The 25,121-nt window shown below is 37.2% G+C and overlaps 1 protein-coding gene across 1 annotated transcript in view; it reads left to right on the forward strand.

Moving 5' to 3' along the window:
- Positions 1-25,121, forward strand: part of abca4b (ATP binding cassette subfamily A member 4b) — a 134,922-nt gene that overhangs the window by 18,531 nt on the left and 91,270 nt on the right. Inside the window, exons 8-43 of the mRNA XM_089131364.1 lie at positions 1,115-1,355; positions 1,461-1,600; positions 2,369-2,485; positions 3,250-3,447; positions 6,641-6,846; positions 9,129-9,305; positions 9,827-10,049; positions 10,239-10,460; positions 11,425-11,629; positions 11,711-11,803; positions 11,939-12,154; positions 13,198-13,375; positions 13,486-13,617; positions 13,699-13,838; positions 14,560-14,697; positions 14,850-15,031; positions 15,170-15,269; positions 15,357-15,562; positions 15,747-15,801; positions 16,428-16,585; positions 16,833-16,957; positions 17,977-18,075; positions 18,889-19,081; positions 19,184-19,278; positions 19,381-19,413; positions 19,944-20,049; positions 20,154-20,228; positions 20,337-20,506; positions 21,646-21,823; positions 21,942-22,057; positions 22,152-22,299; positions 22,965-23,088; positions 24,196-24,325; positions 24,515-24,635; positions 24,752-24,814; positions 24,918-25,024. Of these exons, the coding sequence (XP_088987490.1) occupies positions 1,115-1,355; positions 1,461-1,600; positions 2,369-2,485; positions 3,250-3,447; positions 6,641-6,846; positions 9,129-9,305; positions 9,827-10,049; positions 10,239-10,460; positions 11,425-11,629; positions 11,711-11,803; positions 11,939-12,154; positions 13,198-13,375; positions 13,486-13,617; positions 13,699-13,838; positions 14,560-14,697; positions 14,850-15,031; positions 15,170-15,269; positions 15,357-15,562; positions 15,747-15,801; positions 16,428-16,585; positions 16,833-16,957; positions 17,977-18,075; positions 18,889-19,081; positions 19,184-19,278; positions 19,381-19,413; positions 19,944-20,049; positions 20,154-20,228; positions 20,337-20,506; positions 21,646-21,823; positions 21,942-22,057; positions 22,152-22,299; positions 22,965-23,088; positions 24,196-24,325; positions 24,515-24,635; positions 24,752-24,814; positions 24,918-25,024 (5,210 nt within the window). The remainder of the gene's footprint in view (positions 1-1,114; positions 1,356-1,460; positions 1,601-2,368; positions 2,486-3,249; positions 3,448-6,640; positions 6,847-9,128; positions 9,306-9,826; positions 10,050-10,238; positions 10,461-11,424; positions 11,630-11,710; positions 11,804-11,938; positions 12,155-13,197; positions 13,376-13,485; positions 13,618-13,698; positions 13,839-14,559; positions 14,698-14,849; positions 15,032-15,169; positions 15,270-15,356; positions 15,563-15,746; positions 15,802-16,427; positions 16,586-16,832; positions 16,958-17,976; positions 18,076-18,888; positions 19,082-19,183; positions 19,279-19,380; positions 19,414-19,943; positions 20,050-20,153; positions 20,229-20,336; positions 20,507-21,645; positions 21,824-21,941; positions 22,058-22,151; positions 22,300-22,964; positions 23,089-24,195; positions 24,326-24,514; positions 24,636-24,751; positions 24,815-24,917; positions 25,025-25,121) is intronic.

Here is a 25,121-nt window from a genome sequence, read left to right on the forward strand (position 1 = left end):
GGAAAAGTGCTGGATCTCACGTTCACTCGTATTTTGACACAGAGCAGTGTTTGCTAGGCTTTGTGGTTCAGTTTTCGAGATAAATATGAGCATAACAGCTGTGAGGATATTTGCCCCCCACTGGAATTCTCCCTGATGCATTTCCCTTAACATCAGAGATAACATCAGATTACATGATGTCTGTTATATTGTTGTAGAATTAGTTTTCTTTAATACACTCAAAAATGAAATATCTGTCATAATTTACTTATTACATAATTGCCTTCGCATCGTTCCAAGCCTGTATGATTTTATTTCTTCTGCAGAATAGAAACAAAGCTATTCTGAAGCAAGTTTAATCTTTTTTTTAATTTTTTTATTATTATTATTATTATTTTTTTTTTTATCAATTTGGTCCAAAACATCATTGGACATTGTTTGGACAAAATTTTTTTTTTGTGTGTGTGTGTGTGTGTATTTATTTCTATGCAAAGTTTTGCCAGCTGGATTAGATTGATCATGCATTACAGAATTCAAATCGGATCAATTCCCAACCTGGTTCTCACCTTATGTTTACCTCCAGGATACCAAATTCAGCCACAACTGTACATGAAGGTTTATTTAGGGTTATCCTCTTCAGGGAGATGCGTCTTTAGGTTGCCAAGTGTATTGAGAATAGTTACGGCAGATAAAAGATGTTGACCTGGATGGAGAGGTTCAGGCAAGGTCGGTCTACCAATTAGACGACTTACTGTAAGCGACCGTCTGTGGCATATCTCTTGCCTTTTAAAAGAGTTTTTTTTTTTTTCATTAACTACATCAAAATCATAAACTTTTTTGGTAATTTTTCCATTTGTCTAAAATAATAATAAAGAATAAAGAGACAGTCAAATATACAATTAAACACCTATACAATTAAAATAGCTGGTAATTCAAGCTCAAAAAGGTCATTAACGCATCAAAAAATTATCATTCATAAGATTTTTTTGGGCTAAAAAAATATCTTGCCTTCCTCTGTTGCATTTAACACCCCATATACATGAATGAAAATGTACAAACTGTAGTTGTTATAGTTTTGATTTTTAAAATCAGACTGTAAAAGTTTACATTTACTAAAATATCATTTCTCTCTCAGCTTGCAGAGAGGCCCAGCTCTCAAGACTTGATGCGGGTTATGTACTCAGTCTTCCAGCCTGGGGGTCCCTCTTCCTTCAGTCAGCTGATATCCACTGTGTCAGATCTGTTCTGCGGATACCCCGAGGGGGAGGGCACCCGGGTCTTCTCCTTTAACTGGTACGAGGACAACAACTACAAGGCTTTCCTAGGCATCAACAACTCAAGAGGACATGAGAGCTACACTTATGACGAGACAGCAAGTGAGAGCTTGCTGCGTTTCAGTTTGTTTCTTTTTTTATTTAGCACTTTTACTTTCTCTTTCTGTTCTTGTTCTGTTGCTTATTCCCTTTCTCTGTTTCCCACAGCTCCATTCTGTAATGCACTGATGCAGAACCTGGAGTCGAACCCTATTACTAAAATCGTGTGGAGTTCAGTGAAGCCTCTGGTGATGGGGAAGATCCTGTACACCCCAGACTCCCCGGCTGTCAGAAAGATAATAAAGAGTGTAAGGTTTAAATATCCACCCATTCACACACATGCTTTGTCAACCAAATCATATACTACCATTCAAAAATATTTGGGGTTGGTTGGTAAGACTTTTTTCTTACCATGAGGCTGCATTATAGTAATATTGTGAACAATTATTACAATTTAAAATAACTTTTTTTTAATTTAAATATATTTTAAAATGCAATTTATTCATGTGATGCGAAGCTGAACTTTTAGCATCTTTAGTATCACATGATCCTTCAAAAATCATTATAATATGCTGAGTTGATGTTTTGAAACATTTCTTATTATAATCAATGTTAAAAAAAGTTGTGCTGCTTAATATTTTTGTAGAAACTGTGACACATTTTTATCAGGATTCTTTGATGAATAGAGTTTAAGAGATACAAAATATGAGATATGCATTATAAAAGTCTTTACTTTTGCCTTTTAAATAATTTAATGCATCTTTGCTAAATAAAAGTAATAGTTTCTAAAAAGAAGAAAAAAAATCTTACTGACCACAAACTTTCTAATGGAATACAGTACAGACAAAAAAATCTGAGTTTCACTTTATTTTGATGGTCCCTTTAACACATTCTGTGACTATAAATGACATTGCATCTACAAGTCTACCAACTCTCATTAGAGGGTTAGTGGAGTATTAGTAGACTGATAGGGACATGTACATGCAAAGTTACCTATAGATAGCAGAATGTCTATTTGAGGATCAGTGTGATACTGACAATGCATATGGATTCATGACTGTGTGTGTGTTCTCCAGGCCAACACTACTTTTGAGGAGCTAGAGAGGTTGCAGAAACTGGGTAAGGTCTGGGAAGAGGTGGGACCACAGCTCTGGGACTTCTTTCAGAACAGCGTCCAAATGAACATGATACGGGTAACCTATATCTGTTTCTTTTCATCTCATACCCACACCTACAGTACATGCACACACCTCTCTTCACATGCCACATAATGCCAACAAATGCCTGAGTATCTAATCCACTGCCCTCCTTTAGTCTATGTGTCTCATGGGGTTAAGTTTGAATTGGTATCATCTCTCATGATATGGTATCTATAAGTAAATCCATTCTCAAATATTGTCTGAGATTATTTGTGTAACCTACCGTTTAAAAGTTTTGGGGTCAGTAAGATTTTTTTAAAAAGAATAATACCTTTCAGAAATTCATTATATTGATCAAAAGTTACAGTAAATATAATTATAATGTTAGAAGATAATTCTATTTCAAATAAATGCTGTTCTTTTGAACATTCTTTTCATCAAAGAATCCTGATCCTGAAATGGATCATTGCTTTCTAAAAAAAAAAAAAAAAAAAAAGTTTTTTCATTGATTTTAATTGACAACTGTTTTTAACAAACATTGATAATGATGAATCAGCTTATTAGAATAATTTCTGAAGGATCATGTGACACTGAAGACTGGAGTACGTTAATGATGCGGAAAATTCAGCTTCAATAAATTACATTTTAAAACATATTAACAGTTTTAAAACCTATTTTAACAGCAAATTAACAGTTTTCACTGTATTTTTGATCCCATGAATGGATTCATGGTCAGCATAAGATACTTTTTTTGCAGTGAGTATTACTGTCCTTCATTTCTATTTCCAACTTTCTTTCTCTTTTCCTCCCGACTGTAGGAAACACTTAGAAACCCCACAGTGATGGACTTTTTGGACAGGCGTCTAAAAGAAACTGAGTTCTCTACCAAAGACATCCTTAACTTCCTGCACAATGGTCCAAAAGAGGATCGATATATGAACATGACAAACTTTGACTGGAGAGATGTCTTCAGTCTGGCTGATCAGGTTATTCGGATGTTCAACCAGTACAGTGAGGTGAGAGCATTCATCAATTTATTTCTCTCATTAATTACTCACCCTCATGTCGTTCCAAACCCCTAAGACCTTTGTTCATCTTCGGAACACAAATAAAGACATTTTTGGTGAAATCCGAGAGCTGTCTGACGTCTCTATGGACAGCAACGCCACTACCACTTTCATGGCCCACAACGGACTACAACGGTTCAGCCAAAAGATTATGAAGCAACGAGAAATCGAGAAAACTTTTTATGAGAATACGAATTGAGGCTGAGTAAATTATAATAGAATCATGAGGATCCAGTTTCAGCATCTTTCAGCTTTCAGACACATCCACACGTGTGAAAAGAATATCATTTACCACTGTAAAGATTTTTGATTGACATAATATAAATATGAATATATTACAGTTTTCTGTAACGAAACATTTCTTCAGAAACAATCACAAGTGGAGTGTCCGGTGAAAGCCAAATGGAACGTTATTTAACACTTTAATATGTGAATATTGGCAAATATCTTCCATGAATAGAGTCAAAATGAATTTGCATCCTTTAACCTTGCCCCTCTAAAACATTCAGCCCTTTCTAGAAGAGATGAAAAGGTCTAGTGATGTAGAGCATGTAGAGCATTTCCTCACGCCATCCTTGCCGTTCCTGGCTTCACAGAATGAGGCTCTTTAGCTCTCGTTCTGCGGAGTGCTGATTACTCTCAGCACATCACCACAAGAAAGACCACTTAGCACAGCTATAGAGAGCCCACCGTGGCCAGATGGGTGAAAGGGAAAAGAACAAGCAAGCTGTCAACAGCATGCAGACCCCTCTATTGTGCTGCTGTGATTAAGTGGAGAGTGGGAGGGAGAGGCAGGCTTTGCCAGTGCCGTGTTGTTTTTGTGGACGGGGGGCTTCATTGAGAAACAAGAGGGGCAAATCACTCTGTTACCTCACCTCCCCAGCCACAACCGGCCCCGTAAGCTGGAGGCCTCTTTCCCGCAAATTGATTAGATTGGGACGGCGATGGTGGGAGAAAGCTATCATGGAGTGACCCAGCCTCCCTTTGTCTCCGCCCGAGCAGCGAGCCATCGTGCTTTACAAACAAACCTGGCTTGCCCATTAGCTATAGCTGTCATCATTCAAATGTTACAGTACCTCTTAAGAGCATAATTTTTCTCTGAAAGAAATTCTCTCCATTTTTGGTTTGTTTGTGGTTTTTCAGGGGAGCGATCTCAAGCTGAGTGCTTCTGAATGTGAATGTTGTGTTTTTGAATTGAAATGTCTTTAGAACATGTGAGTCCTGCGGGGGGTCCCATTGAACCTTTCCATTCACTTGTTTGTTTCGGGACCTCTGGTGGTATTGTACATTACCGTGAATGACTCCATTAGATATGGTGCACATGAAATGGGAGGCCTCTCGGCTCTAGTGCGGTGGCATGTGATGTGAGAGCGAGCTGTTCACTCAGCTATTGTACAGCAGTCCTCCAGTGAAGAGCCAACACAGACTCTGTGATTTTTCCCATGTCATCGGAGCGCTTTGAGAACGAGAGGCCTGCCTGCTATGTGGAGAACGTCTTCAGGTCTTGAAAGCGTGACACACACACACACAGAAACACACACGCATTATTACACAACATTATTAGTTCCAGTTCTCGATTTTTCTTTTTTATTGGCTGCTTGTCTGTGTTTGCGCACTCTAGATGTGATGGGATCTCAAATGGGCTTGCAACTTGCAGTAGGTGGGGCAAGTTGCAAGCCCATTTGTTCAAAAACAATAATTTACTCAGGAGAATGGGTGCTCCAAAATCGCATATTCTCTTGAGTAGGTACTTATATTGAATAAGTAATTACTTAAAGGAGTAGTTCACTTTTCAAAAAACTTTTGCTGATAATTTACTCACCCCCATATCATCCAAGATGTCCTCTTTTTTTTTTCTTCAGTCTAAAAGAAATTAAGGTTTTTGATGAAAACATTCCAGGATTTTCTCCTTAAAATGGACTTCAATGGGAACCAAATGGTTCAAGGTCTAAATGAGAGTTTCAGTGCAGCTTTAAACGACACAGACGATGAATAAGGGTCTTATCTAGGACCTTTTGAGTCATGACTCGAAAAAAGATTTGTTCATTTTGATTTATGAGTTTGAACAGGAGAGTCACGAACGCTCATCACAGAACGGAGCACGGCTAGCATTTGTGCTTATAAAACTTAAACTTTTTAATTTATTTTTTAAATGAGCGATCGTTTTGCTAGATAAGACCCTTATTCATCGTCTGGTGTCGTTTTGTCCCTTTGAAGCTGCACTGAAACTCTCATTTAGACCTTGAACCGTTTGGTTCCCATTGAAGTCCATTATAAGGAGAAAATCCTGGAATGTTTTCTTCAAAAACCTTAATTTCTTTTCGACTGAAGAAAGAAAGACATGGACATCTTAGATGACATGGGGGTGAGTAAATTATCAGCAAAAGTTTTTTTTTTTTAAAGTGAACTACTCCTTTAATAACTGCTAAAAAAAGGACATTCTATTTAGTTTGAATGTAAGCTGTACAAACTACATTCACCATGTTGTCATCATGTGACCTGCATCAGTTACATCGCTTCACTGTCATTAACGAATCCTCTCTCGTGGCCTCATGGGATAGTATGTGTCATCTTATGCACTCTTCAGACACATGTCCTGTTTGCCTACTCTTTTATGAATACTGTGAATTCAGACATACTACTTTTGTCACATACTGTTTTTCACCTACTATACAGTAGGGATGTATGCCATTTCGGATACAGCCATTAATTTGTTTAAAAACACTGATTAATTCCATTAGTTGAGCACCACAACGGTTCTGTTGTTGCTTCGTTTGGAACTATTTTCATTGACAGAGCAAAAACAGATAAAGTAACTTGTGTTATTGTGTCTAAAATATAAACAATTGATAGTTAATTTCTTTTTTATTGAATGGCCTGTTGCATAAAACATCACATTTGCAGTTGTGCTGTTTTTCTGAGTATTCGTAACAACGGTGGGACAACAACACTTGCATGTGCAATATTGCTTTTTCCCGAGCAATTTTTAAGTACAACTTTTCCTGCATCGTTTGTGCATCTCAAGTATATGATTCACTGTAATTGTGTACGTCACCACAAGCACATATAGGATTCAACATTCCAACACACATTGTTTTCTATGTCCTCATAATCACAGTCTTCTTCTTTTATATCTTACCAGTGTATAAGTCTGGACAAGTTTGTGGGTCACATGGATGAGAATCTGATGACCCATCAGGCCCTGCACCTGCTGGGGGAGAATAAGTTCTGGGCGGGTCTGGTTTTCATGGACATGTACCCCTGGACCACAGACCTGCCCCGCCATGTCAAGTTCAAGATCCGAATGGATATTGATGCAGTGGAACGTACCAACAAAATCAAAGACAGGTGAGAAGAAGTCACGATGTTGAAATGGCCTGATTGTTCACTTGATCTAATGAAGGTTGTTCCTTTAGGGTCAGGCTTTGTAGTTCATGAGACACAGATTATGTGATTTAATCTGTTTAACATTAATCTTATTTAAATCTGTTCAACATTAATCCTAATCGCCAATTTTAAAGAAACCATTCCAGCCTTTAGTGGGCTTCCAGACAGATCCTAGACAAGCAAGCAAATCTTGAGGGAGCTTTGAAGGAACATTAGATTAAAGTTCATGTCTCACATTTTTCAGAGAACATGTTTTGATTCATATTTTATATAACATGTATTGTGTAAGGAGAGAATGGAAGATCTTCTCTTAATTGTTCATGTAAGGTGTTACTGCTCAACACACTATTGTTAGAGAAACGGTGCTGCACACTGCAAAGAGACACCACTCATTAGTGAGAGTTTCTCTGAAGCACAAAACATGCCTGCAGGTGTTGGTCTGGTCACATCTCACTGTACCGTTCCTCTTTGACAAACGAAGACAAACAGCAGAGGATAGAATGACACTGTGTGTTTATCAGCAGGGCATTGGATAACACGGTTCATTGTGTTTTATTATTTTGGGCATAATGCAAAGCGCAACCACCACAAACAATGTGAATTGAATTACAAATTTAGATTTTTTTTTTTTTGTGTGTGTGTGTGTGTGTGGCACTTGTAGTCGTTTTAAGCATATGTTGTTATGGTATGGCTTGTGGAGAAACAGGCTTTATAGCAAAATGTCAGCATTATTATAATTAAGATATTAAAGCCAACTTTCTCTCGGAAGCCAAATCTTCCGAGCAAACTTTGACATTTATTTACATGTACATGACAAACTACTCTCTAAATACTCTAAGGTCCTGGAATATTCATATACAGTATTTCACTGACCCTCTAAAAGTACCTGTTCTGTTGTTGCATTGTTTAAAACCATGTTTTGTTGGCAGTGCAAAAATAGACAAAGCAGCTGGTTATAATAAACCAAATGTTATATTCGCATGTGCTCTGTCAGGGTTTTGTTTTGTTCTCATGGATTTATAGTTTATCACATTGTTTTCATATTTTTTTTCCTGTTTTCTTTTGTTCTCTATGGCTACATTCAGACTGTCAGTCTATACCTGATTTTTGTGAATCCGATAAGATTTAGCAAGTGTGAACGGCCAAAAATCACATGAAATTAAATTATTTCGGCTACGTTCACACTGTCAGTCCGAAAAACTATTATTTGTGTATCCAATAGTAATCTGATCTAAAATTATTAGAGTTCACACTTGTTAAATCTGATCGGATTTCAATCAGATACACATTGACGTACTGGCAGTTTAAAAGTCCTTCAGAACCTGAATCTAGAGCCTAACTGATAAAGGATTTTAAAGGCCGATACCGAAACAAATATTTGTCGGTTTTAAAATCCGATATTCCGATATATTGGCCGATTTTTTTTTATTTTATTTTATTTTTTTTTCAGAAATGCGCAAGAAAACATTAACAGTTTTCCCTAACATTAGTTATTTGTAGTTTTAATTCAAATAATATGATAATGCATTTTAAAAAGAAACTTGTTTCTTTTATTGTCACAACAAAACAGACTGATGAGAGTGGCATAAGCTAGCTTTGTGGTTAGCTAGTCTATGATGAAACATAATTTAAAAATGGATAACGTCATACGGCATATTGCAAAACATACATTTTCAATATAACAGGCCAAGGAGAGATGATACGAAACTTCAGTCACATTGTCTAAAGTTAAAAGGACAGTCAGTCAACTACACTGTAACGACGTAACATAATTATTACTAGCTAATTCCGCTTCACTCTCGGCTTATTTAACAGCAGCAAAACTGGACATGATAGTCACAAATTTTGTCATGCTTATTTAAGTTAAGAGAACTGATGGGGATGTTCTTTTAATTGTTATTCAAGCAATGTGTTTCTTGTGACCAACTCAACGAGTGTTGCCAACAGGGACAGTGTAGAGCGCCCTCTGGTGGACACACTTTACAACTCCAACACTCATGACATGGTTCAAGCGTGTTTTGTCCATTTTTATTTTATTTTTGAAATATTCATTTATTAGCCGTTATAACTGCTGATACTGATAGTTTGGAAAATGCCTAATATCGGCCGATAATATTGGCCTGACTCTACCTGAATCCTTCAGAAATCATTTAAATATGCAGATTTTCTGCTCAAGAAACATTTCTTGTGTTCTAACTATTTAAATGAGCAACAAACTACTAAATGCCCTCATTTTCTCTTAGGTACTGGGACCCTGGTCCCAGGGCAGACCCTCTGGAGGACCATCGCTACATTTGGGGAGGTTTTGCCTACCTGCAGGACATGATTGAACATGGTATCCTCAAGTTACACACAGGTCATGACTGGCCTCTAGGTGTTTACGTGCAGCAGATGCCCTACCCCTGCTACGTGGATGACATGTGAGTGATGGCTAACTGATCCTATCCCATATCATCACACCAGCTTAAATGGATATTCCACCCAAAAATGAAAATTCTCTCATCATTTGGGTGTGTGGTGATCATAGCCAAGAACAGGCAGGACAGGTAGTGACCGGATAAGAAGATCAAAAAGGGCCAAAAAATAAAATACAGGGGAACATTATCATTTTCAAACAAACTCCATGTGAGTATAGGGCGAGTACCCTCATGTTGTTTCAAACCTGAATGACTTTTTGTTTTTCTGTGAAAGACAAAAGAAGAATATAGGCAACCAAAAAGTTTTAGTTCCCTTTAACTTCCGTTATATTTTTGACTATACAATGGAAGGCAATGGGAACGTCAAGTAAGGACGACATATGGGTGAGTAAATGTTCACAGAATTTTCATGTTGGGTGGTCTGATCCTTTGAAGTCCATTGTAATGAAATACAAAAATGACATCAGTTGTATTACTTCATGGCATGCAATTATCCAATGGATCTTGTTTTGTCCCATATCAAGGTTCATGCTGACCCTAAATCGCTGTTTCCCCATCTTCATGGTGCTGGCCTGGATCTACTCGGTGTCCATGGTGGTGAAGAGCATCGTGCTGGAGAAGGAGATGAGGCTGAAGGAGACATTAAAGGCTATGGGCGTCGCTAATAGAGTCATCTGGTGCACATGGTTTATCGACAGTTTCCTCGTGATGTCCGCCAGCACCGCTTTGCTGACTGCCATTATCATGGTGAGGAAGAAATGTGATGTGTGATGAACTTCTGAGCCTTTCTCAGACTTGTTGCATTGTGACCTCTGCTGGATGTATGTTGTTAGTACATGGAGGGTCTCGGTCTCTCTTTCTCTCGCTCTCTCTTTACTACACAGCACTTTTTTAAATTCGAAGAGTATCCTAATTATTGTATGCCTTTGTCCTCAGGGTGCAAAAGTGCTCAATTACAGCGATCCCATCATCCTGTTCCTGTTCCTCCTCACGTTCACTGTGGCCACCATCATGCAGTGCTTTCTGATGAGTGTGTTCTTCAATAAGGCCAACCTGGCTGCGGCTTGCAGCGGTATCATCTACTTCACTCTGTACCTCCCTCATATCTTCTGTTTTGCCTGGCAGGACCGCATCACCAAGAACATGAAGTTAGCTGTGGTGAGTCCAATATGATCTTCCACTTCTCTAGAACGGCAGCATTTAAAGTTGGCAAAAACCCTAAAAATAGCCAATTAGCTCGCTGCTAAACCTTCAGATACTTAGCATTTGTTGTAGCAGTTGGCTTTATGCACAGTTGCCCTACTTCCTGAACTTCAGCCAGCTCCTTGTTTCCTGTCTGCCATTATTGGGCAAACTTGATTAATTCAGGTGTTTCTGATTATTGTTGCCATGACTACTGAGGTCAGGCACACCTGGATTAATCAATTTGTGCAATAATGGCTGACAGGAAACAAGGAGCTGGCTGAAGTTCAGGAAGTAGTGCAGCTGGGCATAAAGCCAGTTGCATCATGCTTTCCGAAACCCTCCACCTTCCCCAGCTCCACCTGTATAGATCTGCTACGAGTATTTCGCCAAGACCAAACATCTCAACATTGTCATATCCATTATCATGCCAAACACTCTGAAAGTTGTCATGAACTGTATTCATAAAGTAAAAAGCTAAAAACACATAAAATAAATATGTAAACAGACGTGCCATTCTTATATAAAACTAAAGTATAATAAAACAATATATAATTCAATACAAATAATTAATAATTTGTATAAAAAATAATTTGTTCACCCTTTAGTAACTGTTGTTTTAAATTGAAGAACATACATTTTTAGAGTTACCACATTATTTGTGGTTAATTCATTTCATATATCAATACTCCCATAGTTTTAGCTTTGTCAAAATTACAGCAGAAATAGTCCATGTTAGGGAGCTATGGAATATTGTATTTGATAAAGGGAGGCTTTCAAGTAAAATAGGTTGAGAACCACTTCTATATATGTAATTAGCATGAAGTCTTATTTAATTTAGAAACTATTTAAATCTAGAAAGTCATTCATTTATATTCTGACTTTACATCTGATTGGTCATGTGTTCATAATGTTTTGTAAAATGCTCCTGCTTTTCTAGAGCTTGCTGTCTCCAGTGGCCTTTGGTTTTGGGACGGAGTATCTATCCCGTTATGAGGAGCAAGGCCTGGGTCTGCAGTGGGACAATATCGGTACCAGTCCTCTAGAGGGTGATGAGTACTCCTTCTTCACTTCTATTCGGATGATGCTATTGGATGCAGTTCTTTATGCTGTTTTGGCTTGGTATCTCGACAACGTATTTCCTGGTTCGTTTCTTACCAATCACTGCACTGAATATGCTAAACTACTGTAAAATAAAGCTTACTTTTTTCCCATTGGCTTTTCAGGCCAGTATGGCATCGGTCAGCCATTTTATTTCCCTCTGCAGCCCTCGTTCTGGCTGAACCCGACACCTTTACCCACACAGAATCCAGATCCGGGTATGGTTGATTTGTTTACACCTGATATAAACATCCATCTAGGATAATTCAATCATAAGTTGTCAGTATTAAATACATGTGTACACAGGGCCTACATTAGATTTATTTTGTGAACACACCTCTGTTTCTCTGTAGGCCCTGAGATGCCTCTGGTAAATAATTTGGAGAAGCAGGAGGATGTTGAGTATGGTGGCCTTTCACCGGATCAAAGGGAATGCAATGGTTCCCGCAGCAGCAAGCACTGCAAGCACAAGGAGAAACGAGAGAGGATGGAGAAAGAGCGAGAGCGGGATGAGCATCTAAAAATACACGAAGAGATTCAACAAGAGGAGATCCAGCCTGTGCACGATGGTAAGGATATGCCAGTTGGCTTGTGCGTCATTTACAAATTTGAATGGGAAAAAAACCTTTCCAGGATAGAAGTTTCAAAAAAGACTGCAAATTGTAATTCAAATTTGAATTTAAGTCTCAAAGAAACTTTATATAACTATACCATAAGTGAAGTTTTAACACTAAAGGGTTACAAATGTACATTTAAAAAATATATTCATATATAGATACAGTTATTTTAACAATATTGCTGTTTTACTGTATTTTTACTCAAATTCAGCTTTCCTGAGCTCGAGAGTTTTAAAAACAGTGGAAAATATTTCCAACATTTTGACCAGTATAGTGTATATAGAATTGCAATTTCACTTAGAAATACGGGACATAATTAATGCAATTAAATGTCATTTACATATTCCATGACAACTCTCGGTTAAAACAGCACTTATTAATAAGAATGGAATAGGCTTAGAATTGGCGGACTAGATCTGCTACATCACGCTGCATGAGGGAAATCTACTGCCGAAACATACACATAAATACGGTGAATAGTACGCAAGCTGCTTGCAGGGAAATTAGGGAGAACCCCATTGCAGATCTAGGCAGGTGGTGCTGGGTATGGTGGAGGGCTAGGAAATTAGGTTGAGCAATGAGTTGAGCCAGTTTGGTAAAGAAATAAATAGGTTATGTAGATAGAACAAATGATAGATTGGCCAAAGCGGTTGACTTTGGGTGAACCAATCAGCTGGTCCTATTGAGTCATATGGAGTTTCATATATATATATATATATATATATATATATATATATATATATATATATACTATAAATAATAGGCAGAAATTGTACCAATCCTTTATTATTTATGCGTAATGTATGTTGAATTTCTTTTATTTATGCTTTTTAACTCTTTAACCGTCATTCCAATTAAAATCTCAATGAATGCATCTTTAGAAAGTGTTCCTGTATAAACTTGGTCTGTTTGTGTAGTACCCTTATATGAACCCAAACCTGTTATATTGTCAGTTATCTGTCTGGTTTAGTGTCTGTATGGGTATTTTCCCACAGGAAATCCATTCTTTGAGCCAGAGCCGGAGGGTCTGTTAATAGGAGTGTCAGTGCAGGACTTGGTGAAGGTGTATTCTAGAAACTCAAGACCTGCAGTGGACTGCCTTAACATGAACTTCTATGAGGGCCAGATCACTTCTTTCCTGGGTCACAATGGGGCAGGAAAGACCACCACTTTGTGCGTCCTTGCATTCTCTTTATCCTTTGATACGATTGATGATATGGAAATATAAATCCCATCTAGTTTGTGTCATCTTGGACTCATTTCTCATATATGTACTGTTGTAGGTCCATATTGACCGGGTTGTTTCCGCCCACCTCTGGAACGGCTTACATATATGGGAAGGACATTCGTACAGAAATGGACACCATACGGCAATCGTTGGGCATGTGTCCACAGTACAACATCCTCTTCAACCAGTGAGCACTCGTTCTTTGCAAGTGGATAGAATATTATAAATGCAGCAGTCTAATATGTATGTTTCATTTTATTTCACTCAGTCTGACAGTAGAGGAGCATATTCTCTTCTACTCTCTGATGAAGGGACGTGAGCGCAAGGAGGCCGAGCAGGAGGTCGAGGACATGCTGGAGGACCTGGGATTGCCTCATAAACGAGACGAGGAAGCACAGAACCTCTCTGGTGGGTCTTAATGCAAACCTGATCTATCTATCTATCTATCTATCTATCTATCTATCTATCTATCTATCTATCTATCTATCTATCTATCTATCTATCTATCTATCTATCTATCTATCTATCTATCTATCTATCTATCTATCTATCTATCTATCTATCTATCTATCTATCATCTATCTATCTATCTATCTATCTATCTATCTAGAAAAAATTACTACATGTTCGAGACTAACTGGGGCTTCTCACAGCACTTGCATATTGTTGCCTTTTTGTTGGTTTAATAGCTTCTATTCTCCTCAATTTGTCATTAAGTCTACTAAATAATTGAATGTAACTGACATTAAATCACTCAATCTGACTTAATACATCACAATTTCGACTTGATTTCTCTTTAAATCTCAGAATTGATACAGTACATCTCCCAATGTAACTTTATATGTCACATTTTTATAGAACAATATAACATTATTTCTTGTTTTCAACTTTATCTCTCAATTGCATGTTTTGTTTTTTACTCTGCGGTGAAAAGCATGGCTTGCCTTTCATAATAACTGTGCCCATGTTTCAAATGCCACTGTTAATTCCTGAGACAATTCCTGGGTGTCATTGTGCCTCAATATCTCCAAAGTATATGCAATGTTAAGTGCATTTTTGCTTAAACATCAAGCACTAATATCTATAAAGTCGGTGTTTTAAACTATTTGTGTTTCGACTCTGTCAATAGGGGGTATGCAGAGGAAGCTGTCGGTGGCGATGGCTTTCGTAGGCGGTTCTAGGGTGGTTATATTGGATGAGCCAACGTCAGGAGTGGATCCATACGCCAGACGCTCCATTTGGGACCTGCTACTCAAGTACCGCACAGGTACTGCCACCTTCTGGCCAAAGATAATAATGCAGGATTAAAAAGATAATTTACTGCAAGAGACTTTTATTTGTCGAGCTGCTCATGCAATAAGATACAAATCTTATCCTCCTGTTGTTAAATTTATGTATAATCTCTTTGTCTTCATCCAGGCCGCACAGTAATACTGTCCACTCATCACATGGACGAGGCAGACCTGTTAAGTGACAGAGTGGCCATTATCTCTAAAGGGAAATTACACTGCAGTGGTTCTCCTCTTTTTCTGAAGAACTGCTTTGGAGTGGGTTTCTACCTCACGCTTGTGCGTCGCATGAAAAACCAGCGCAAGAAAGAGGTGAGACTTCTGTGACAGTTCACCATGTTCTAATACAAGAAGAGGAAAACCCCTAAAAATGACATAAAAGAGCTTGGACTGCATGTGGTTTCTTAAAACTACTGTATTTCGACTGTGTCCTTTGTCTGTGCTCTTCAGAATGAGTGTGACTGTACTTCTGAGTGTTCCTGCTCCTGCTCCTCCTGCACTAGATATAAAGAGGAGAGTCAAGCAGTACAGCCTGAGAGGATACTAGACGGTCAGTTGGCTAACAACTCAAAATATACAGTGATAACAGCCTCGTTTCTTTAAAAAGGAATCTTTTTTTTCTCATCTCTCTACACAGGGAATGTTGAGAGCATTACTAATCTGATTCATCACCATGTACCTGAGGCAAAGCTGATTGAAATGATCGGGCAAGAGATGACCTATCTGCTCCCTAATAAGGGTTTTAAATATCGTGCGTACGCCAGCCTTTTCCGAGAACTGGAGGAAACTTTGGCTGACATGGGCCTCAGTAGCTTTGGTATATCTGACACATCCCTAGAAGAGGTTGGACAACATTTCTGCATTATGTATAGCTACAGTTTTTGTGTTTAAATTTTCTGTATAATTTTAATATCCATTTATGGATGTTATTATATATTTATATATTAAAACAACGCTACTTGTTACTGTGCAAAAGATAAGTGTATCCGCACTAATGATTTAAGACACTGTGTTGTACTGTATTTAGATCTTTCTGAAAGTTACAGCAGATGGAGAAGCAGCCAACAGCTCTGTCACACCAGGTAAATTTCCTCTTATTACCTATATTTACAGCCATAATACCTATAAAGTTCATTCAAGTCCTCTTTACTTTAGTACAGTAGTTTATGGTTGTCTTTTAAATCCCTGTGTTTGACTGTGTCAAACTACCCCCTCAGAGCAATGGATGCTACAACAGAGGAAAACTAGTTTCTTGAGAGACAGAGAGACTACGAGCAATGTTGAAGGTGAATCGAGATCCTAGATCTCAGCTTTGCTTAGCGCTCATGCTAAGAAGCTAACAGGGTGATTATAAAGGTGCTATGCTTTATGTAGAGATAAAGATTCTTGATACATTAGCTCTTGGCAGACATCAGATCATCTTAGACCAATACGCATTTCCATGCTGGTTTGTGCTGATTAGTGCTGGTCTAGCTGGTGAACCAGTCAATCGTGCTGATTGATTGCCTGAAAATGGTTCCTGGTTAAGCTACATATGGGATCTTGCTTGTTAAAGCAGCTAATGTGGTCTTGCTGGTTTAGAGGTTTGAGCTGGTCAATTAGCCAGGTGAGGACAAACCAGCAGCCAAAATATAATGCTGTTGAGCACCCACACAGTTTTTTACAGCAGGTCTAATTGGATTATACCTGTATCTGGTCTGGTTTACAGATGCAAATGGTGTGGGGAGCCCACAAGAGTCTGACAACAGTGGCGGTAGAGCCTCCAAGCAGGTTAAAGGCTTTAGCCTGGTCCTCAAGCAGTTCCACGCTCTTATTGTCAAGAGATTTCATCATGCCACACGCAGCCACAAAGATTTCCTTGCACAGGTAAGGTGAAGTTTGTACTGTATGTGGACACAGTGTTAGGAAAATTAGAAAAAATTTCACCCAAAAAAGGATCTTTCTGTTATCGTTTACTTACCCTCATGCCATTCCAAACATCTTACTTTCTTTCTTACATTGAACACAAAAATACAATTTCTGATAAATTTTCTGGCCACTTTTTTGATGCCATGTTTTTTTTTTTAGAATAGACAACAAGCTGAGGTTTTCTTTACATCTTGCTTTTTTGTAGATTGTTTTGCCATCCAGTTTTGTCCTTATCGCTTTGGTCTTCACTATGATTGTCCCACCATTTGGAGAGTATCCCAGTCTGACCCTCACTCCATGGATGTACGGACCACAGTTGACCTTTATCAGGTGAGATCAGCTGTTTAGAGTCTAAGTGCGTTTTCACACTTGTAGATTGTTTGCTTTCTTGGTTCGGTTTGCTTTCACAAGGCAACATTTCCAAATGGACAAAAAAAATATGAATGGTAGTCAATGGCGAGAGACAACTTATCTTTTTATTCCGTCTGAACTGTGCCCTCAGTTACACATATGATGTTTGTCAATTTAAAAGATAATTCTGAAAGTCAAAAACGTCGCAGTTTGTCATACAACAGAAGAGTAACATTTAGTTTTATGTGAAAATCGCTCTATGAACTACATCTCCCGGGAAGCGAAACGAGATCCGCTGCTCGTGTCTGTGCAGTCTGGTACAAAACACTCGGGTATGACGGCGTAACGTTACGATTATAACGTAATGACAGACTGCCTCAGTAAAGGTAGCTTCATTCATTGAGAGAAAATGTGCGCCTTTGGGGTTTGTAGTCTTTGTAATTACGTATTTTCACAGTCTTATACCTCAACGGTTTTACATCAAACTGCGACTGTCTTTACTTTAAAATGTATCTTTTAAATTGACAAACATCATATGTGTAATTCAGGGCACAAATCAAACGAGATCAAAATATTTGTTGTCTCTCGCCATTTGTTACCATTCAATATTTTTCCAAACTAAGGTCCCATTGAGGTCGACCGGAAGGGGAGGGATTTAGGCTCTCTATAGCGGTCATTATGTATAACTTTATCATTTTAGCAAGGCTTTGTTTGTATTTTTATGTGTTTTGGACAGTTGTTCTGAAATCTGTTTGTTCGACCAAATTTTAATATGGCATTTTACTTCGTCTTCGTGCTCCAGGTTAACCTGCGATTCTTTCTTGGAGGCATTAGCAAAACACACAATGCTGCTTTTCATGCAATGTCCGTAATTACCCATCATATATTCCAAATTAGTCCAAATTAGCCAGGTGTGAAAACGCCCTAAGAATCTATTTATGAAGTCATTTGTATGTGTTCATGGGAGATTAATTTCTCACCGGTCTTCTGTATCTCAGTAATGAGCAGCCATCGCATCCAAAAATGAAGCACTTCATGCAGACGTTGCTGAAGGACCCTGGCATGGGAACACGCTGTATGAGGCCTCAGCCCTTGGAGTGAGTTTTTACGTTTGGTCTAAAGGGGTTTTGAAACTACACTTTTTAGCATACTTTAATTATTTTGAGATTGGCTCTGGAAAATATATTGAGCCAATGTACATCTGTCCAGTTCTGATTTATGTAATTACTTCTATAAATACAAAGTTCTGTCATGAAACTCTAGATGGTGCTGGCTGATAAATCCTTAACTCAAATCTGCCTGCAATCACATCATTCTCTATAGGGCAAAGCTGATTGGTTCCTGCTGTATCAGTAGCAAATGAGCTTTCTGCTCAACTATGAAATACTTGGTCAGCATTTGTTGTAGCAGTTGCAGTGCTCTTTCAGAAACCCTCCATCTTCCCCAGCTCCACCTGTATAGATCGACATTTATAATGTAAAAAAAAAATCTATTGTAAATAAATATTGCTCTTTTTAACTTTTTATTAATCAAAGAATTCTGAAATAAATATCACAGTTTCCACAAAATTATTAAGCAGCTGTTAGCTGTTTTCTACATTCATAATAATAATAATAAATGGTTCTTGAGCAGCAATTCAGCATTTTAGAATGATTTCTGAAGCATCAGGTGATTGAAGACTAGACTGAAGTAATGATGCTGAAATTTTGAATATTTAAAATAATTCAAATAATATTAATAATTTGCAATAATTATATAGTTATACTTAGAATAGAATAGACTTGCAATCATTTATTATATTATATTATATTATATTATATTATATTATATTATATTATGTTATGTTATGTTATGTTATGTTATGTTATGTTATGTTATGTTATATTATATATGTGAATATGTGCTCACAGGGACCTCTTTACCTGTTTAAACGCATCATCTGATTGGGAAGTTCCTCCAGTGTCTCCTGAGGTCACGAACATCTTATTGAGTCCCGAGTGGAATCAAAGAAACCCTTCCCCTTCCTGTGAGTGCAGCACTGATACAAAGCTCACCATGCTGCCGTTCTGTGCGGCTGGAGCTGGAGGACTGCCACCACCACAGGTCAGGATCAGATGGAACTGAAATACTTTATCGTAATTATAAAGATCCAGGAGGTGAGTTTAGGGATGTTGTTGTTTTTTTGGTTTGTTTTATCTCATGTAGAGAAAAGAGCCAACAGGGGACATTTTGCTTGACATGACAAACAAAAACATATCGGACTACTTAGTGAAGACTTACCCCAAGCTCATCAAGACCAGGTGAGCTGTTCTAAAAAATAAAATAAAAAAAAACTTCAGTGTGCTAGTAGTGTTAGTATACATTTCATTTTGTATAATGTCTGCTGTTTTCCTTATATGCAGCTTGAAGAGCAAATATTGGGTGAACGAACAAAGGTAAAGTTTCTGTCCTTTTTATTTAGTTGTATGGATATTTGATGTGGTTGCCAATATAAAACAATCAAACAGTTGTCCAAAAACCCAAACATCATAATTTAAGATTTCTTTCTGCAGAATGCCTCAAGATTTTACTTAATTTAGGCCAAAAACATAAGCTAGGGACTTTGAAAATAATAATTTTGAGATGACATTCTTCAGTGTGACATTTATTTATAATATTATAAAATATATACATATATAAAATGCTTTAAGCACCATTTTGCCAATTCTTTTGTAATTATTATGCATTGATTTTTGTTTAAATGGAAATTTTTACTTTTTACTTAGTCTAGTAGAAGCAGCTTAAAATACATGTGTGACCAGTCACAGAACCAAATTAGGCAATTTGCCTCATACATTGTGTTAAACTGTAAAATGTCTTAAATGAATGGACATGTTATACCAGTGCAAAATGATAATATGCAAACATATATAAGTGGACACAATAACTGAGGACTTGATGCTCGATTAAACCCGTTCTTTCACAGGTATGGTGGACTCTCTGTTGGTGGACAACTACCGATCCTCGATGTGGATCCTGAGGAGATACTGAATATTCTTTCCCAGCTTGGACGAATAATGAATATTACAGGGGTATGATAATGTGTTTACTACCCATAATATTTTGATTAGAGGCATTTAAATATATTACTCTCTAAATATATTACACTCACTGTTGAATGATTTCTTCTCCTTAGGGCCCCTATTCAAAGTCAGCCATGAACGAATTAGGAACTTTCTTGCACTACATGGAGAGTGAGTACAATGTTAAGGTAAGTTAAACCTCATATTTAACAGCACAATGTCCCAAAATTTGTCTAAATGTCAAGGACATTTTTCTACTGACTTTATTTTTCTCCTGGTTTCCTAACTTGTCACAGGTGTGGTATAATAACAAAGGCTGGCACGCCATGGTCTCCTTCATGAACATAGCAAACAACGCCATTCTCCGTGCTTACCTGCCGCCACACGCCAACCCTTCAGAATACGGCATTACGGCCATCAACCACCCGCTTAACCTCACCAAAGAGCAGCTCTCAGAAGTCACTGTGTGAGTGTCGGATGTCACATTGAAATGTTTACATCATCTGTCTTGGATGCTCAGCGCTAAATACAGGTGTAAACGGGGTCCAAACTGTTTGGTAATCCTACTCGCGTCAATGGACCACTATACCAATGCTAGAGATTTTAATCTTTAAGTCCCCCTGTGTTGAAAATCAGGTTTTTAATGTTGATTATATGTATATGTGATGTTTTAATATGCTTTAAGACAAACCATGAAATTGCTGTTGTTTCTGATGTCACAAACTAGCTTGTAACCAATCAATCACATCAACATGTCATCATCAACCAGTGGATCTCTGAGCTGGTGCGAGTGAGTGGGGATGGGGCTATTTTGCATATTCATAAAACCACGTATACTAAAGGATGGCCACGTATACTAAATGAGGCATCAGTTACATTCAAGCAATTTTAAGGCATGAAGACATTTTTCTTTCAAGTAAAAATGTTTAAATATGTATTTTTGGTTATCAAAAATGAGTTTTAAGGGATAAATGATTGACTACAGGGGAACGTTCAGTTAATAGTGATGGATGAGTGATGAACAGTACCGTTCAAAAATTTGGGGTTGGTACATTAATGATTTTGAAAGAAGTCTCATATTTTAGATTGCATTATTTTATTGAAATGTTTTACAATATAAAATATAATATTTTGAAATGTGATTTTACCCCTGTGATTCAAAGTTGAATTTTCAGCATCGCTACTCCAGGCAGTGTCACATGATCCTTTAGAAATTATTATAATATTTACTGCTCAAGAAACATTTATTATTATAATTATCAATGTTGAAAAATGTTGTGCTGCTTAATATTTTGGTGAAAACTGCTACATTTTCTAAGAATAGAAAGTTAAATAGGACAGCATTTGATCATTTTTTTTTGTAGCATTATAATATAAATATGTATACTGTTCCTTTTGATCAATTTAATGTATCCTTGAATCTAACCCCAAGCTTTTGAGTGGTAGTGTATGTAGTCATGAAATATGAAACAGACATCTGATAAACTCATTTCAAGTGTTTACTTGCAAAAATATAACTACTGTATGACTCTGTGGATAATGTTTTGTAATTAAAAAGTGTAGTGTACTTTTGTGTAGTAAAAGGCTACTTTTCCTTTCGGACAGTCTCGCCACATCAGTGGATGCAGTCGTGGCCATCTGCGTCATCTTTGCCATGTCCTTCATCCCGGCCAGCTTCATCCTCTACCTCATTCAGGAACGTGTCACCAAGGCCAAACATCTGCAGTTTGTTAGTGGAGTCAGCCCTGTGGTTTACTGGGTCGCCAACTTTTTCTGGGACATGGTGAGATTTATCAGCGTTGTGTGTTAACAAGGACAGTTCTGTAAAATGTCTATCATTAGTCATTGTGAAATGTTTGAGCTGTTTGATTGCTCATATGCCATTCGTTTGTTTGTGCCAGATGAACTACTCCCTCAGCACAGTGATGGTTGTGGCCATTTTCGTGGGTTTTGATAAGAAGTGCTACACATCACCCACAAATCTGCCAGCGCTGGTCGCTCTGCTTTTTCTCTATGGGTCAGTCAGCGGCTTATGTAGGCTGCCATTGACTTAAAGCATTGAAAATCAGCTAAGCACAACAGTGATTTTTCTTTCACTCTTCACTATGCAGGTGGTCAGTGACGCCCATGATGTACCCCATGTCTTACATATTCAATGTTCCCAGCACGGCATACGTGTCCCTCTCCTGCATCAACCTTTTCATTGGTATCAACAGTAGCGCCATCACCTTCATCCTAGAGCTCTTTGAAAACAACAGGGTAAAATTACATTTTTTGTTGTTAGTTTTTTTATATACAATTCCAATGTAGTACTTTTTATTTGTCATAATGCCTTTAAGGAGTAGTTCACTTTTAGAAAAACTTTTGGTGATTACTTACTCACCTCCATGTCATTCTTTCTTCAGTCGAGCAGAAATTAAGGTTTTTAATGAAAACTTTCCAGGATTTTTCTCCATAATGGACTTCATTGGGAACCAAAAGGTTCAAGGTCCAAATGAGAGTTTCAGTGCAGCTAAGGGTCTTATCAAGCGAAACGATTGGTCATTTAAAAAAAAAAAGTTTAAGTTTTATAAACACAAATGCTCGTCTTGCTCTGTTCTGTGGTGCACGTATGTGACTCTCATGTTCGATCAACGACTCTCATGTTTGATTCAACGAACAAAATGAACGAATTGACTCGAGAAAAGATTTTTTTAAATGTCTTTTTTCACATTTTTTTTAAAGATTTATTTATTTATTTATTTTTTAATGTCCACTCATTTCGCTTGTTAAGACCCTTATTCATCGTCTGGTGTAAATTATCAGCTAAAGTTTTTTTTTTTAAAGTGAACTACTCCTTTAAAAAAAGTTTGTTTAAGAATCCATGCTTACTGATTTCAAATTTTGAAGTAATTACTTGTTTTTTTTCTTCACAAACCCTACAGTCTCTACTAATGTTTAATGAGGTGTTGAAGAAGGTGTTACTGGTCTTCCCTCACTTCTGTCTCGGCCGAGGTCTCATAGATATGGCCATGAACCAGGCCGTGACTGATGTCTATGCCAGATTTGGTATGTTCTTCTATTAGCAAGAACTAGTTATGATTGATCAATTGTTGTGTAAAATCTGCCACCTCAAATAAAGCCTTTTAATGTCCTTACTCTGAAAACATCATGTCTGTTTAAACTGACTTGAATGAAATTTCTAAAAATAATCATGTGTAAGTAATGTACTAGTAAAAAGCTGAAAACACCCCTTCACTCTAAATCCAACTGAATTGCATCTTCACTGAACTCATATGATAAATTTCCTGTAAAATACACAAGATTTATTATTATTGTATTATATTATATTATATTCACCAAAGCTAACTTTATTTGATCAAAAATACAGTAAAAACCTTTTATATTGTGAAATATTATTACAGTTTAAAATAACTGTTTTCTATTTGAATATATTTTTAATGTAATTAATTCCTGCATTTTCATCATCCATCATGCCCATCTTTAGTGTCACATCTTTCAGAAATTGCTTTGAAATGATTTGGTCCTATAAAAAAAATTATTTTATATTTGTTGAAAACAGTTGTGCTGCTTAATATTTTTGTGACACCAGTGATACAATTTTTTTCAAGATTCTTTAATAAATAAAAGTTAAATAAACAATTGCTTTCTTGTAATTGGAGGCGTGCCAATTTTAGTTTTTACTCACTCTAAAAGAGGTGTTCTCAAATGTACTTGGGCTTTTGCAATTTTTGTAAGCCAGAGGAAGGTCGATTGACCGAAAATTTGCTCATTAAAAATATTTTGGTGATTTTTCAAACTCAAGTAGCCTGAAGGATTTATATATTTTAACGAATTAAAAGTTCAAAAGAATAGCATTTTTAAGTAGACTTTTACATTGTTTCAAAAAACCCTGTCAATGAATCCATTCAGAGTGAAGGTATTCATTTTTCTCAACAAAAATCTTACTGACCCTAAACTTTTAAACGTTATTGTTTATATTAATACTAAACAAAAATTGCTAACTAACACTGCTAATACAATTAACTATTAAGTAGTCTCTTTAGTCATCTTTTATCTCGCCTATTGTAACAAGTGAGCCAGATCTGCTACTGGCGCCCTCTAAAAGAAAAAAAAGAAGTCACTGTCCTTACTATAAACTATGTCTTTGCACAGGGGAGGAGTATGCCATGGATCCGTTCAGATGGAACTTTGTGGGGAAGAATCTCGTCTGCATGGCTGTGGAGGGTTTCGTGTATTTCATCTTTAACCTGGTCATCCAGTACAATTTTTTCCTTGATCACTGGTGAGGGCAAAAAGACAGAACGATTCTGCTCAATACAGACTTTTACTCTACAACTGCAAAATAAACATTAAAAGAAAAGTTAGCTTTAAAATTGGATCTGTTTAATATTATGTTGTGTTTACTGTAGCTGTTAAAAACCCTATAACAGCATATGATGGTAATTATTATTTGTGTCGGTTAAATGTGCAGGGCGACAGACTATGTGAAGAGTCCTGTTAAAGATGAAGATGATGATGTTGCTCAGGAGAGAGAGCGCATTTACAAAGGAGGGAACAAGAATGACATCCTTCTAGTTCGAGACTTGTCAAAAGTAAATGACCATAAGCTTCCATTTTTAGTTTTTTTTTTTGTAAACAATGTCAGTGTTGAGTTTGTAGTGTTTTGAAGGACTGTTATTGCCATGCTGAATGTGTGGTCTGATCTTAGACATACAGGCGCAGAAAAAGACCAGCGACGGACAGAATCTGTGTTGGAGTTCCAGCGGGGGAGGTATCACTGAAAAAATGTTGATTTGTGAACCATACTGCTGCTCTTTTAATTGAAATGAACCTCTGAACAGTGTTGTGGTATTAAAATGAAATGTTTTGTGCAGTGCTTTGGGCTTCTTGGTGTAAACGGTGCAGGTAAAACCACAACCTTTAAAATGCTAACTGGAGACACAGATGTGACATCAGGCGAGGCGTCAGTAGCTGGATACAGGTAATGTACAAACTATAAAGAGCCACTAGAGACTAAAATTTCATCTTTTGATATCATTTGTATTATTCTTTATATAATATAATTAAATTCTTTATAT

The sequence above is a fragment of the Pimephales promelas genome, chromosome 5, assembly GCF_988280905.1.
Source record: "Pimephales promelas chromosome 5, fPimPro1.hap1.1, whole genome shotgun sequence".
NCBI lineage: Eukaryota > Metazoa > Chordata > Actinopteri > Cypriniformes > Leuciscidae > Pimephales > Pimephales promelas.